The 14,242-nt window shown below is 46.4% G+C and overlaps 1 protein-coding gene across 2 annotated transcripts in view; it reads right to left on the bottom strand.

The window, feature by feature from the left end:
- The window catches only part of CNNM3 (cyclin and CBS domain divalent metal cation transport mediator 3), a 29,996-nt gene that overhangs the window by 10,173 nt on the left and 5,581 nt on the right, over positions 1–14,242 (bottom strand). For both annotated transcript variants that reach the window (XR_015950399.1, XM_035118860.3), the window contains exons 2-4: positions 9,338–9,481; positions 5,990–6,142; positions 3,773–3,942 (exon numbers count right to left, since the gene is read on the bottom strand). Coding sequence is in view for 1 of the 2 variants with exons in the window: in XM_035118860.3 (XP_034974751.2) it covers positions 3,773–3,942; positions 5,990–6,142; positions 9,338–9,481 (467 nt within the window). In the remaining variant the exon portion in view is untranslated. The remainder of the gene's footprint in view (positions 1–3,772; positions 3,943–5,989; positions 6,143–9,337; positions 9,482–14,242) is intronic.

Below are 14,242 nucleotides of genomic sequence, written 5' to 3'. Positions count from 1 at the left end.
AGAGGGATGACCCTGCAGGTGCTGACCCCCAACACTGGGTCTGTTCCTCCCCCAACCCAACAGGGCCCTTTGTGCCCCACAGGCGGGTAACTCTCACTGGGAGGCAACGAGGCGCTTCTTTTCTTCATTGGCTTCCTACCCAAAGTGAGGAGGGGTCGGGTTGGTCAGGGACCCCTGGGGTGCCCCAACCCCACAGCAGCAGCAGCAGCAGCAGGAGGAGGAGGAGGAGGAGGAGGAGGAGGAGGAGGAGGAGGAGATGGTGGTTCATGAGGCAGCACAATGGACTGCACCACTTTGGACTTGGGGTGAGGAGCCCTATTGCTGGGCATCTGCCTCACGTGTAAAGCATGTCAGGGAGAAAGGTCTCTGGGCAGTCTTCTGCGGTGAAGGTTTCCTGGTCAGCACAGAGTTCTTGAGAGAGGAAAGCGCCTGAAAACACCCACTCCCTGCTCCCCCTGCTGCCATCTAAAGTGGCGCAACCCTCAGCATGCTCCCACCTCCTCCTGCTGAGCCCGAGGCCAGAGCTCCCCATGCGCAGAGCCCTATGCTCAGAGGCCTCTTCAGGCACACAAGCGAGCGGGAGGTGCACCAGCTTGGGATCCTGGGGTTGGCAGGCAGGATGACGCCTGGACGAGCAGAAGCAGACCAGGCCAGGGCAGAGGGCACAGACAACAGCCAGCTCCTGGAGGGACCATCAACAACCTGATGGACTGAGGTTGAGAGAAAGAGACCCTTCCCCAGGACCTTCCCCTCCTCCTCCTCCTCCTCTTATCCTCATCATCATCATCGCACCCTCCACCCTCACATCCCAGGGCAGGTTACAACATTTAAACACATTATTAAAGCCAGTCCAAAACAAGTTACAATCAAGGAATGAGGTGGGTCCTAAAAATATACATCTCAACTCTCAATAGCCCTGAGAGAATGCATAAGCCAGGCAGCACAAAACTATCGGCTCCAGAAGCCCGTCAAATAAATAAATAAAAATAATGCCACCGTGTTTCTCCAAAAATAAGACACCGTCTTATATTTATTTTTCCTAAAACAAAACAAAACAAAACAAAACACTGTGGCTTATTTTCAGGGGATGTCTTATTTTTTTTATTAAGTATGGTACAGTTTAACCTACAAGGTTAAACTGCCTATCACTATGGCTTATTTTCGGGAAAACACGGTATTACTATTATTCATTACACATTTTAACTGCTTGTCCTTTAACATTTAAAAACGTGAACAGAAATGCAGTGGTACCTTGGTTTACGAACTTAATCCATTCCGGAAGTCCGTTCTTAAACCAAGTGTTCTTAAACCAAGGCGTGATTTCCCATAGAAAGTAATGGAAAACGGATTAATCCGTTCCAGACGATGAAAAGCAACCCCTAAAACAGCAATTTCACATGAATTTTACTATCTAATGAGGCCACGGATTCATAAAATGAAAGCAATAGACCAGGCTGCAATCTACTACCCAGTATAAAAACCCTTACTGCAGCGGAGGTGCCAGCATCCTGCCCACACCGTCCTGTGCCCTTTGAGGGAATGCCATGGCAGTCACTTCTGGGGTGGAGCCGCTTGATGTTGTCAGCACACCAGAAACAGCATCATCATCTCAGTCTATCCAAAGGCCTGAAGGGAAAAGGCTGAAAAGGAGCCAGCCCAGGGAGAGCATCCCACTGATGGGGAGCCAGAGCTATTTTGTACCATTTGTTCGGGTTAAAAGCCAAGTCTTGGGTGCCTTGGCAGAAAAGTGATGGAGATGTCCAGCCATACCCTGTGATCTTCCAATGAAGGGTGGTATACAAATTTAATAAATAAATGATGATGGAGGATGGCGGGGCTGTCGGAAAGCCCCAGGTATAAATCCCCACTCCTGTGGGGCTCATGGCTATGGCCCTGTGGAGAGTCTACTCTGACAATGGTCGATCCCTGCCAGATCAGACCAGAGACCCATCTAATCCACCATTCTGTTCTCAGAGAGGTATGCGGAGGCCTCCTGTCTCCAGTGCGAGAGTGTCATCTAGCAGCAGCCATGGCTAGCCTTATCCTCCCAGCCTTATCCTCGGTTGGTCCTTATAGACACATGCACGGCATCCACAGCCACCTACCCACAGAGCGAAATTAGGATCAGCTGACAGTCACAGAATAAATGTATTTTGCAAAATGTACAAGCTTTAACAAAAGCTCTCCTGTCAGCTGCAGTGAAACCTTTAGAGTTCATTAGAAATGCAAAGAAGTGGAACCATGAAAACGGTTAGTTGGAAGCAGGGAACAAAAGACAGGCTTCTGCCTCTGGCTGTTCTGCTCATTCTCCAATTTCCTTTATGCTAATCAATCACAAGCAACTGCTATCAACTCATTCCTTGCTAGTGCAAGGCGACTCTGCCAATAAGCCTGGCAGATCACCTCATGGCTTCTGCGCAGAAAAAGAGAGTCCAGGACCTGAGTTTGTCCTCCCCTAGACATCAGTGCCGCTCTCCTGTGATGCTCACTGGGGGGCACTGGGCCATTCACTCTCTCTCTTAGCCTAACCTACCTCACAGGGTTGTTGTGAGGGGAAAACTTGGGCTGGGGGTGGGGAGATCCATGTGTCTCCTTCGGGGAGGGGAGGTAAGAGGATAGAGAATGCTCGCTATATATATATCACATGCCATTAGTATTTTTAAATGAATTTGAATGGCTGTAGTATCTGAAATGGTAGGTTGTAGACCAAGATGTTGCCACAGTGCTCCTGTGCATACATTTCATCTTTACAACAGCTGTGTTAGGTAGGCTATGCTGGAGAAAAGAGGGAAAGACTGACCCAAGGGCCCCTGTGGATTCACAGTGGACCCAGGAGTTGAACTAGGGCACCTCTAACTCTACGCTAAATAAAGTTTATTATTATTGGGTAGCCATCTGATCTTATTTTGATTAGTTTTCCCTTCCCCCCCAACTTCACTGTATGCTCTACCTGCATTATTTCTGCCTGTCTCACAGCTGAACAGAAAGAGAGGTGCAGTGGTTAGAATGCTGAACTAGGGCTGGGGTGATCCTTGTGCAGCCATGAAATTTAATGGGTGACCTTGGGCCAGCTGCTTTCGCTCAGCCTAATCCACCAAGCAAAGTAGTTGTGAAAATAAAATGGGAGAAGCAAGAACCATGAGCTCTTAGGAGGAAGGAGGGGATAAAAACTCACTTAACCACACCCTCTATTTAGATATATATACATTGGTACCTTGGTTCCCGAACAGCTTGGCTCCTGTACAAATCGGTTCCTGAATGCCGCAAACCCGGAAGAAAGTGTTCTGGTTTGCAAACGTTTTTTGGGAGTCGAACGTCCGACACGGCTTCCAATTGAGTGCAGCCAATCGGAAGCTGAGCCTTGGTTTTCGAACGGTTCCGGAAGTCGAACGGATTCCCGGAACGGATTAAGTTTGACAACCAAGGTACCACTGTACAGTGGTACCTCGACATCCGAACGACTCGACTTCTGAAGGTTTCAACTTCCGAAGTCGACAAACCCGGAAGTCTTTTTGCCACATGTGCGGTCGGCACATGCACAGAAGCGCAAAATTGCGCTTCATGCATGCGCAAAACGGGCACTTCGACAACCGAAGACTTCGACTTATGAAGAGCGCTGCAGAACGGATCGCCTTCGTAAGTCAAGGTACCACTGTATAGTGTTATTTTTATATATAATCCTACATTTGAGAATTGTGTGAAGCAAGGCCAGTGAGAGGTATTGTAAGGGCCAGATTGGGGCTTTGGGGGCCAGATGTTTGAAGTGTGGTACCTGCAGGATGAGGATGAAGTAATTGACCGGCTGGTTGCGCTGATACAGGTAATGCTCAGCAGCAAGGCGGTTGCTGTCATCAAACTTAACGTCCTGGTTGACACTGGGGTGTTTCAGCAGGTGCAAGAGGATCTTCTCAGAGATTCGGGCTGGGCTGAAGAGATCTACCTCTTCAGGGCAGAGCGTGTGGAGGACACAGAAAAGGTAGCATCAGCCAGTTCAGACTTAGAAATTTAGAAATCAAATAACAGTAAAAATAGGCAGAAAGAGTAAAAGGAGAAACTTCACACATAGGATTCAACATCAACAAAACAAAGAACGAACAGTGCTTTACAAAAGACCCAGCATAGCAAACAGTCATCTCATTAAATGCCTGAGAATAAAATTTTAACCTGGTGCCTTAAAGGTTAGAAGAATGCAGAGCAGTCAAGTGTGTATGGGGAGGTGCCGCCACCAAAAAGGCCCTATTCACTCACAGCAGCCCAATGGCCCTATTCACTCACAGCAGCGGCCTCAGCTTTCTCCCCCAGAGAAGGTGGGTGCTTCTCCTACCCACATCCAATGAAGTGAGTTGGGAGAACAGGTGGCACACATGGTTCTTCCTCTCTTCCATTTTATTTTCACAACAACCCTGTAAGGTAGGTTAGGCTGAGGGACAATGAGCGATTCAGCTTCATGGCCAAGCAGGGGATTTGAATCCTAGTCTGACACTCTAACCACACTGGCTCTCCTTCAGAACATGGGCTATAACTTCCTTCCTTCATGAACACTGGCCATGCCTGCTACAGCTGATGAAAGTTGTAGTGCAACAACTAGCACTGCCTCTTTGTGGAATATTTTTAAATTTCAGAATGGCCTTGAGATGTATCAGTTTGAGGAAGAGACCCTTCAGTCTCCGGCTCTCGTCAGACACAAGAGACGGTTAAACAAAGGATATAGCAATATAGTGTGTGGTCTTGCATCTGCAAAGGGGCTTTCATTGCCGTGCTGTCCTTAGGTAAAGGGGCCCCTGACCATTAGGTCCAGTCATGACCGACTCTAGTGTTGCGGCGCTCATCTCACATTATTGGTCAAGGGAGCTTCCAGGTCATGTGGCCAGCATGACAAAGCCGCTACTGGTGAACCAGAGCAGCGCACGGAAACACCGTTTACCTTCCTGCTGTAGCGGTTCCTATTTATCTACTTGCACTTCGTGCTTTCGAACTGTTAGGTTGGCAGGAGCTGGGACCGAGCAACGGGAACTCACCCCGTTGCGGGGATTTGAACCGCCGACCTTCTGATCGGCAAGCCCTAGGCTCTGTGGTTTAACCCATAGCGACACCTGCATCCTTACGGTGCTGTCCTTAGGGAGCATGAAAATCAAATCTATTTCTTAGCTGCTGGAAGGGATGCTCGACAACTTCCATATTTGCAAATTCCCATATGGCATACAGGGCATGTCATTTAAGGGGGTGAAACTTAATTTCTTCAGTGAGAGGTCTTAAAAATATGTTTTTGGCTGTGAGGAATTCAAATCTGTTATTTTTGTGATTGGACAACATTTAGCTTGATAAGTCTACAATCTAATGAAGAAGAACATAAACTGCTTTCCGAAAACCTTCTCAAAATGTCATGTAATGCTAAATAATAACAATAATAATGAATAATCTGAATATATGCCATAACTGAAAGTACTTGGCAATCATTTTTAATGATTTCTGTGCAATTTTACACACATTTTACTTACCAAGCAAAACTAAATTATATTAATATAACCAAAATATATTTGAATTCCCAAGTTATGTTGCAACTTTTTAGCACCCCTCATTTTGGGAATTTGAAATCTAATGACGTCAACCTTCTTCAACCTGGCACACACCAGATGTTGTGGGACTACAACTGCCACCAGCCCCGGCCAGCACAAATGTCAGCTGTGGTGTAAAACATCAGGAGGGCACCAGGTTGGGGAGAGCTGCTATAAGACATGGTGCACTCCCTGCTTCTTGGACTAATCTGCAGACTGGGACATAGCTATCAGCTAGACTTTGAGCATCTCCCATCCTTGTAACACAGTTATCAGCCACTTAACTGGATTAAAAACACACATTCAGAGGGAAAATAAACCTTGGAATATGCATCCAAACCCAGTGTAGCCACCCTGAGCAGAGATGGTGGTGGGAGGTGGTGGAGGGAAGGAACAAAAACTGCCAGACGGCAAGATCTCTTCCCTGCTCTTACCTCTGGATAAGAAGCGCTGCGTAGCCAGGAGTAACTGGGGAGAGATTTTCACCTTATACTCATTGTCAGACACTTTGAACAAGGAGAAATCTTCTTTCCTGCGGTCCATCAAGGTCCCAAGTGCAGGTGGCTTCTTTTTCAATTTGTTCTCCCCTAGAGGGATGGGAGAGAAAGCCAAAAAAAAAAAAAAGACAACAGGAGGCAGGAGAATCAAGCTATCCATCTTTACCAGCACTGGTGGGTTCTCTTGTAAAACATGATGGTAGGGATTCAACAATTCTGTACAAGTACAGGAAAAACGCAGAATACTTATGACTGTAGAACTGAGTTTCCTGGGAATCTTAGTTTTTAATCCCCCTGCTGCCCTAAGTTTCTAGCCCATATCACGTGTAAGAGAGAGGGCTTGCAGAGAGCAGCCCACTCTGCTTACTTCCATCAGATGGGAGAGCAGCAGCAAGTCTGGGAGAGAAAACCAGGAACAGGAAGGGTTAAGAAGGGTCCAGGGCTCTGCAGAGTCCTGGAGGCTCAGCTCCAGGCTGGGAGAAGGGAAGCAGGGGCGGAGCTAGCTTCAGCAGGGGCTGGAAAGGAGGGAGTAAGTAGAACGGCACCTCAGGAGCCTGTTTTGGGACCACGGAGGACCCATAGAGCAAGGAGGAGGGGCGTTTGGATGCCCAGTCTTAAAAGGGGGGTCAGAGCCCACGAGACGCCATTGTGGGCTTCTGCCCCATGCAGAGCAGACATGATTTGAGACATCTCACCACTGTATATAGCATGCACAATAAAACTCTGAAAATCCAGAGGATGTGTGGAGTGCTTACTCGGGAGTAGCCAACACCCATCTGTGACAGCACGCATATGCGTACAATTCCCCCCCATTATGATGCATGTTTAGCACTCTTGCATGTTTTCTATTTACACATGTTTCTTGAAGACATATTATGTCTGCATTCATTCTGCAAAGAATATGTGTAATTTGGTTTCTTTTAGTCTTATCATTCGTTCCATTTACGTTCCAAGATATTAATTTCACCATCATTTTGCCGTTTATTAAATAATTTTATTTATAGTTTTGTTATTATATTTCTCCTTCAGTTATATATTGTTCCTGTTCTTTAACCTCCTCCTCCTGCTGCTCTACTGAGTTTTCATCTTTTGCTTTGACCACTGCCTTATATTTTCTTGTAATTTTTTTCAGTTCTTGCTCTGAGTTAATTTTATATTTCTTGTCTTTAAAGTAGAAAACAACCCCTTCTGGGTATTCCCCCCTGAACCTTATATTGTTGGCTGCTAAGTTCCTAGTTAAGTCTTTGTATACCTTGCGTTTGCGTAGGAACGAATTAGGGGTGTCCTTAAACACCATCACTATTTTCCCTTCAATTACCAGCTTTTGTTCTCCACAATTTCTCTAAATTTCATCTCTTGTCTCTATTGAATTTAAAGTTACCAAACAGTCTCCTGGTGGTTGTTGTTTTTTGCTTGGATTGGATTGGTTTTACCCTTATTCTAAATACAGTACCTTAATAATCATATGGCCTATTTCTTCCTCTTTTGTTCCCAATTTTTTTGCTACTTCGTTCAATCCTCTAAATTTCAGATTACATGATTTTTGGTTCATTTCTAAAAATGCCAAATTATCTAGAGTGGCTTCCTGTATTTTGGACAGATTTTCTATCTGTCCTTTCATTTTCTCCCCTTCTTTTTTATTTTCGTTCAGCTCTTTTTGCACCCGCTTGGTCAGCGTCTCTAGCATTTGGATTTTAGTTTTCAAATCATTCATTTGTCCTGTTAAATCTGTGGACATTTCTGTTAATTTTTCTCTTAGATTCTTCTCACTTTCTCTAACCTCCTTTCTTATTATTTCTCTAATTTCTCATAATATTTTCGCCAAATCGCCCTCCACCTCTGTTTCTGATTTGGATGCTCTTCTTTCTCCCATTGCCGTTGCCTTGGCCCCTCTGTGCAACATGATTGATCTCAATTTTTATACTAAGCAGGTTTTCTCAGTGGTGACTTTCCCTTCTAATCCACTAGGTGTCACGTTCTGTTGGTCTTAGCTCTCCTCCTCTCCTTCTGGAGATTCCCCTTTATATTTCAATTGTAACGCCTTAACCATTCCCAACTCCTTAAGTATATACATGCATATACAGTATTACCACATTTAGATCTTATTTTTTGATCAGTCTCTTATGTTTACGCCTTTGCTTCCGCGTCCCTCCAATCCCAAAACAAGTCCCAACTGTTTGGTATCTTAATATAGTAAGTCCTCCTTTGTATCCCTCACCCTGTCTGTTATGTTCTTGCTTTCCATTCGCTCCCGCTCAGTCTGCCTTTAATGTCTTAAAAGTTCTTACGAGACTTAAAAGTCTTGAGGGGGTGAGGTTTTTCCCTTCTTTTTCTTTCTGCAGCTTCCCCGTCACCGTTCACAGGTAACCGATGCAAATTGCCCCCTTCACCACCTCCGCATTTCCTTGCATCCATCGATAGATTCAGCAACAGTTCTCAAATTAAATTTGAAAGTTTCTTTCTTTTTTTCTTTTTCTTAAGCTCAATTTATGCCTTATGGTTTTTAATCCTTAGAATCTTCTTCCTGCTTTTCCACTTTCTTTTTATTCCTCCCAGTAGATCCTGGTGAAACTGCTTTCTGCTACACATTAGCGTTTTTACTCAAGTGCCACTTTACAAGACAGTTACAGGGAGAATTTCTGTTCTGGCCATGCCTCCGTCTCTCCCGGTTTTCACATCTTTTCGTTTTAAATTAAGTTACTTAAGTTACCCAGCCTGGGTGACTTAAATTCAAGTTCTTAGACCAGGATTTGGAATTTTGTAGAATATCTCACCGCTTCCCCAGTGGAGCCTGTGGCAGCGTTTTGCAGGTAAGTATGGATCCCAGCATTTGCACCTTCAACCCTGCTCCCTCCAGCCCTCATACTTGCCGGGTCTGCTCTCCGAACAGAAGAGGCTCTCCGAACACGGCTGGATCCTCCTCCTGTCCCCAAGGGTTTCATCCTTGGTATCTGAAACTGCCTGAGCCCTAGTGAGTTTCTTTTGACCTGCAAAACTTGGGACCCGCCGGTCCCATCCTCCCTTCTCGGTCCGCGGTCAAACCGGAAGTCCTGCACCACTTCCAATGCAGGTGAAAAATAACACTTCTGAATGCTCCCCTTGTATCTTCCCCTGCCCACCTGAACCAGCAAATTAAGCAACTACTACCACCTAGGATGCAAGTCCAGTCCTTACAGGGGAAGGGAGGTTTAAAACATGTCTTTGCTAAACAAAAAGGGCAAGAGAGGGAGAGGAGCAGAAGAAGAGAAGCCCCAAACAGGCCATACCTGCACGAAAACCACTTACTGTAGTCATCTGACTCATCCATGATCTCTGATTTTATTATCTCCTCAATGACATCTTCCAATGTCACCAAGCCCATGACTTCATAGAAAGGGTCGCCTTCACCTTCATTGTTTACCTTCTGAACAATCGCCATGTGCGATTTACCTGGGAAAAAGGAACAGGAAGGCACAGGGATTGGTAAAGAACAATACCATTAAGAAGAAGAAATGGGCAGAGGTTGCCACAAGGACCCTCTTCATACACAAGATAAAAACAAAATAAAAAATTGTTTTTCAGTAGCACCTTAGTTTGTCATTGGTATGAGCTTTTGTGTGCATGCACACTTCTTCAGATACACTGAAATCGAAATCCGCAGACCCTTATATATAGTATGAGGGTGGAGAGGGGTATTCTCAGGAGGATGGTGGGAATGGGTGTTTGACTGATAGGTGTGGAAACTCATTGATGACTACCGTGTTTCTCATATTATAAGACACGTCTTATATTTATTTTTTCCTCAAAAAAACACACTATGGCTTATTTTCAAGGGATGTCTTATTTTTTTCCTCCTCCTCCTGCCGCGGCCGGCATTGCTGCTGCGCCTATCACTATGTCTTATTTTCGGGGTATGGCTTATATTCCTTGAATGCTTAAAAATCCTGCTATGGCTTATTTTATGGGTATGTCTTAAAATATGAGAAACAGGGTATCTTATTACAAAAGAATTTCAGAAATAGACTGGAAAGAGAAGTTGCTGAACTGCAACTCATTACCAAACTTGGAACCATGGAGAGACCTGGCCTGAACAAAGATATTGGATTCTTATCTCATTATACATGATAAAGCTATCTTTAGCTTTTTCCTGTAAGACAAATTGTAGTCATTAACAGTCATCAACGAGTTTCCACACCTAATCAGTCAAACACCCATTCCCACCATCCTCCTGAGAATACCCCTCCCCACCCTCTCACTATATATAAAGTCTGGAGACTTCTGTTTCAGTGTATCTGAAGAAGTGTGCATGCACACGAAAGCTCATACCAATGACAAACTTAGATGGTCTCTAAGGTGCTACTGAAAAATATTTTTTTATTTTGTTTCAACTACGCCAGACCAACACAGCTACCTACCTGTAAGATTAAAAAAGGTAGAGGAGAAGCGTCACGCACAAAAATATTCCTGCATCTGGTTCAAAACATTATATGGTTTGTGCAGGCTTTGAGTAGCTAAGGTTCCCAGGCCCATCTGGCTGCATTTTTCCTTGGACAGACCTAGCAACCACAGAAAATGCAGTCCTGGATTCCTGGCTGGGCAACGGTCTCCATCCTTCCCCATCTACTTTACCTCCAGCACCTCCTGTTTCACATTCCTACCACTCAGCACCTGACAATTAGATACGCAAATAGAATAATAGCATGGAAACAGGCTGTCCATGCACAATTGCACCAAACATTCTGAAGGCAGGGTCCTAAGTTTTCTGGTGCAGTACATGGAGGTACAGAAGCCTTTGCCAACCTGGTGCCCCCCCCCCAGATGTTTTGGCCAGGAACACACATTTGGCACTTTCTGGCTGCAGCTGGTAGGGGCTGTGGTCCAAAAATTTGGAGGGCACCAGGTTGGCAAAGGCAAAGAACTATATTGATTTCCTCATGAAAAGAGCCCTGTTGGATGAGATCAAAGGCCAATCTTGTCCAACATCCTGTTTTCACGGTGGCCAACCAGGCACCCCAATAGGAAGCCTGCTTCAGAGCAGGTAGTATGCAGAGGCAACCAGCCTCCGATGTTGGAGGTAGGGCATAGGGAGCTATGGGCAGTAGCCCCAGTTGGCCATGTCCTCCATCAACTGAGCCATCACTATGGGCTCAGTCTCTCCTGTGACAGAGACTTTGTTGTGGTGGTAGCCTGACTATGAAATACCCTCTCCAATTATTTATAGTCACTAACAGCCCACCTTTTGAATGTGGTCTGAGGGAGGGTATACTTGTTTAGTGCCTACTATTGTCATCATTTAAGCGCCAGGTGAAAACTTTTAATTTCCCCAGGCATTTAGCATTTTGCAATCTCAATCTCTTGGGAGTCTTGCTCTAAAGCTGCTGCTGTGGACTGCATTGTTTCTCAAGGTTTTTAGACCACGCCTGGCTCCCTGGAATTTGCCCCCATTTGCTAGTTCTGGTCGCGTGCCAGCTGGTGGGACCAGAGCCCTTTGCAACATTAGAAGGTAGCTGTTTTCTTCCTTTGAAAACACTCTGAACTCCTTAAAGGCTGGCAATGTTACCTCCTACACCAAGGCTGCCTGGTTCTGGCCTTGTTTGAGGACAGGAGTGAGTCCAAGAGAGGGACAGAACCCTCTTTTCCATCAGGGGTTCCTCCAGTTTAGTGGAATGAGCTCAAGAGAGAGCAGCTGCAGTGGCTAGGATTACTGGTGCCCAAGGAGGAAAATCCCCATGGCACCCCACGTTAACATGGGGCACAATGCACTTGAAAGTTCTCCTGGGTGAGCACCAGTGAACTGGACAGGAGCTGGGCGAGAGCAGCAGGTATAGCAGAAATTCCTACTGCAGGAATGGGGAATGTTTTTCACCCCAGGGGTGGCATTTTCTCCTGGGCAACCTCCCAGGGTTGGGAGGAGCAAGAGGCAAAACAGTGGGCAGAGCCATAGATGTGGTTCTTCTCCATTCCAGCCACATAAAGCCCAGAATTTTCTACATACAGGGTGCAGAGTAGACACAAGTGAGGGTGTGGCCTGGGGAAATAGTTCCAAGGGCCAAAGAGATCTGGACGTCCACGTTTGGCCCCTGAGACTGAGATTTCCCACCTATCGTGGACCGTGGTGGGTTTTGCTTCCAGGGTCTGCTCTGCCACCCTCAAAGATGCCTTAACAGAAAATGCAGAAGAGGCAACAGGTTTGAAACTGGCCACAGAATTCAACACCCTGAGAATGTTCAGGACAGATGAAAGGAAGCACTTCTTCCTGCAGCACAAAGTTAAACTACAGAACTCCCTTCCACAGGAAGCAGTGATGGCCACCAACTTGGGTGACTTCAAAGAGAGGATTAGACAAAGTAATGGAGGAGGATCAGGCTATCACTGGCTACTAGCCATGATGGCTATGCTCTGCTTCCACAGTAGGAGTCGGATGCAAGAATGCTTCTGAATACCAGTTGCTGGGCTGCTCTTGTGCACAGGTCCTGCGTGAGGGTTTCCCATGAGCATCACTTTGGCCACTGTGAGAACAGGATGCTGGGCTGGGTGGGTGACTGGACTCATCCAGCAGGATTTGTGACAATGACCACAACTGGGCGGTAGAAGAACTGCTTTGCAACCAGGAAGTCACCAGTTCAGTTCCAAGGGTCTCTTTAAAATGATCTCCAGTAGCAGAGCTGGGAAAGGCCTTTGCCCAATAGCCCTGAAAGCTGCCTGCCAGACTAGGCCACCGCTCCCCAACGTGACAATCACTGGATGCTTTGGACTACAGCTCCCTTCATCCCCAGCAACCATGGCCATGGCTTGGGCTGATAAGAGGCTGGGGAAGGCTGGACAATGTTGTTGATGATGATTTATTAAATCCCTTTCTCCTGTGTGCTACTCCTTGTTTATGCGCTACTAGAGCAGGATCAGGCTCCCAACACTGTAGATTTCTAACTCCCAAAGTTGTGCTGGGACATGCAATCTGCACCCCCACTTTCCGCTCCCTGTCCCTTTTTACTTGTGTAACATGTCTTAATGATTGCAAGACTGTGGGCAGGGACTGTCTTGTCCATAGGTTGTTCTGGGAGCCTTATGGCTGAAGAGCTGGGTACAAATGCATGGGGGAAACCTTGCCCCCCACCAGATGTTGCTGAACTACAACTCCCATCAGCCCCAGCCACTATGAACAATGGTCAGGGGCGATGCAGCTGGTAGTCCAACAGAATCTGAAGGGCCACAGTTCCCTCATCTCCGCTCTAAACAAATAAGGAAAATGAAAGGCAGCACAGAAAGGAGGCGATGGAGACGGAGGAGCCAATCTTGCTCCAAAGGCTGAGGTGAAAAGGATCAAGGCTGTTCATTTTAGTCACATGCCAGAAGCGGGAAGCGGCTTCTTAGCTGTAAGGACAACCAATCTGTGTGTATGAGGGAGGGAGGGAGGAGTGGGTGGGTAGATGTGTAAGATTCTTAGGAGGCTTATTCTCCTGGAATAAAAAGGCCTGGGGCCTGCATGGAAGTGGTAAGGCTGGAGAACTGAACCTGTGAACTTGGCTGCTCTGCTTCTCAGCAGGGGAAGCCAGATCCCTGCAGGTATGCAAAGGTCACAGGTGCCACCCAGCTATTCCTGCCAAATGCTGCAGGAGGGAGAACGGCTAGGGGAGGAAAAGGAAATAGACGTCTTGGGGAACGCCTACCAGTTTAAAAACAAGAATATTTCTCTGCTCAAGGCAAGCCTACGCAGACACAGCCTATGCTACAGGCACTCCAAGCAAGGAGGCCTGGACACCAGCAGTCAGTCATTGACTTACTTTACTGGGCAAGTCTAAAATTGTGGCCATCTCCCAGGAAGTGGCCCACCACAAAAGGGAAGTTTGTTGGTTTGGTTCCTTAAAGGTGCTATGAATGCAGGCATCCCCAAACCTCGGCCCTCCAGATGTTTTGGACTACAATTCCCATCATCCCTGACCATTGGTCCTGTTAGCTAGGGATCATGGGAGTTGTAGGCCAAAACATCTGGAGGGCCGAGGTTTGGGGGATGCCTGTATGAATGCATATGCACAGAAAATCCTAAAACTCTCCTTGTGGTTTTTCCCAGGGGAAGGGCTGGTGAGGAGAATGGGCAGCTGGGCACTGGAAGATGACTAGAGCACTGCTTGATTTTAGAGAAGGGACATGTAGTTTACGGAAACAACTGAAGTGACATTTCTGGTGTGACTAACTTTTCAAATCAGCCTTGTG

This window comes from Zootoca vivipara, chromosome 6 (assembly GCF_965207765.1).
Source record: "Zootoca vivipara chromosome 6, rZooViv2.hap1.1, whole genome shotgun sequence".
Taxonomy (NCBI): Eukaryota; Metazoa; Chordata; class Lepidosauria; order Squamata; family Lacertidae; genus Zootoca; species Zootoca vivipara.
Note: the sequence above shows the minus strand (reverse complement) of the source record. Positions and strands in the feature narration are given on the sequence as shown.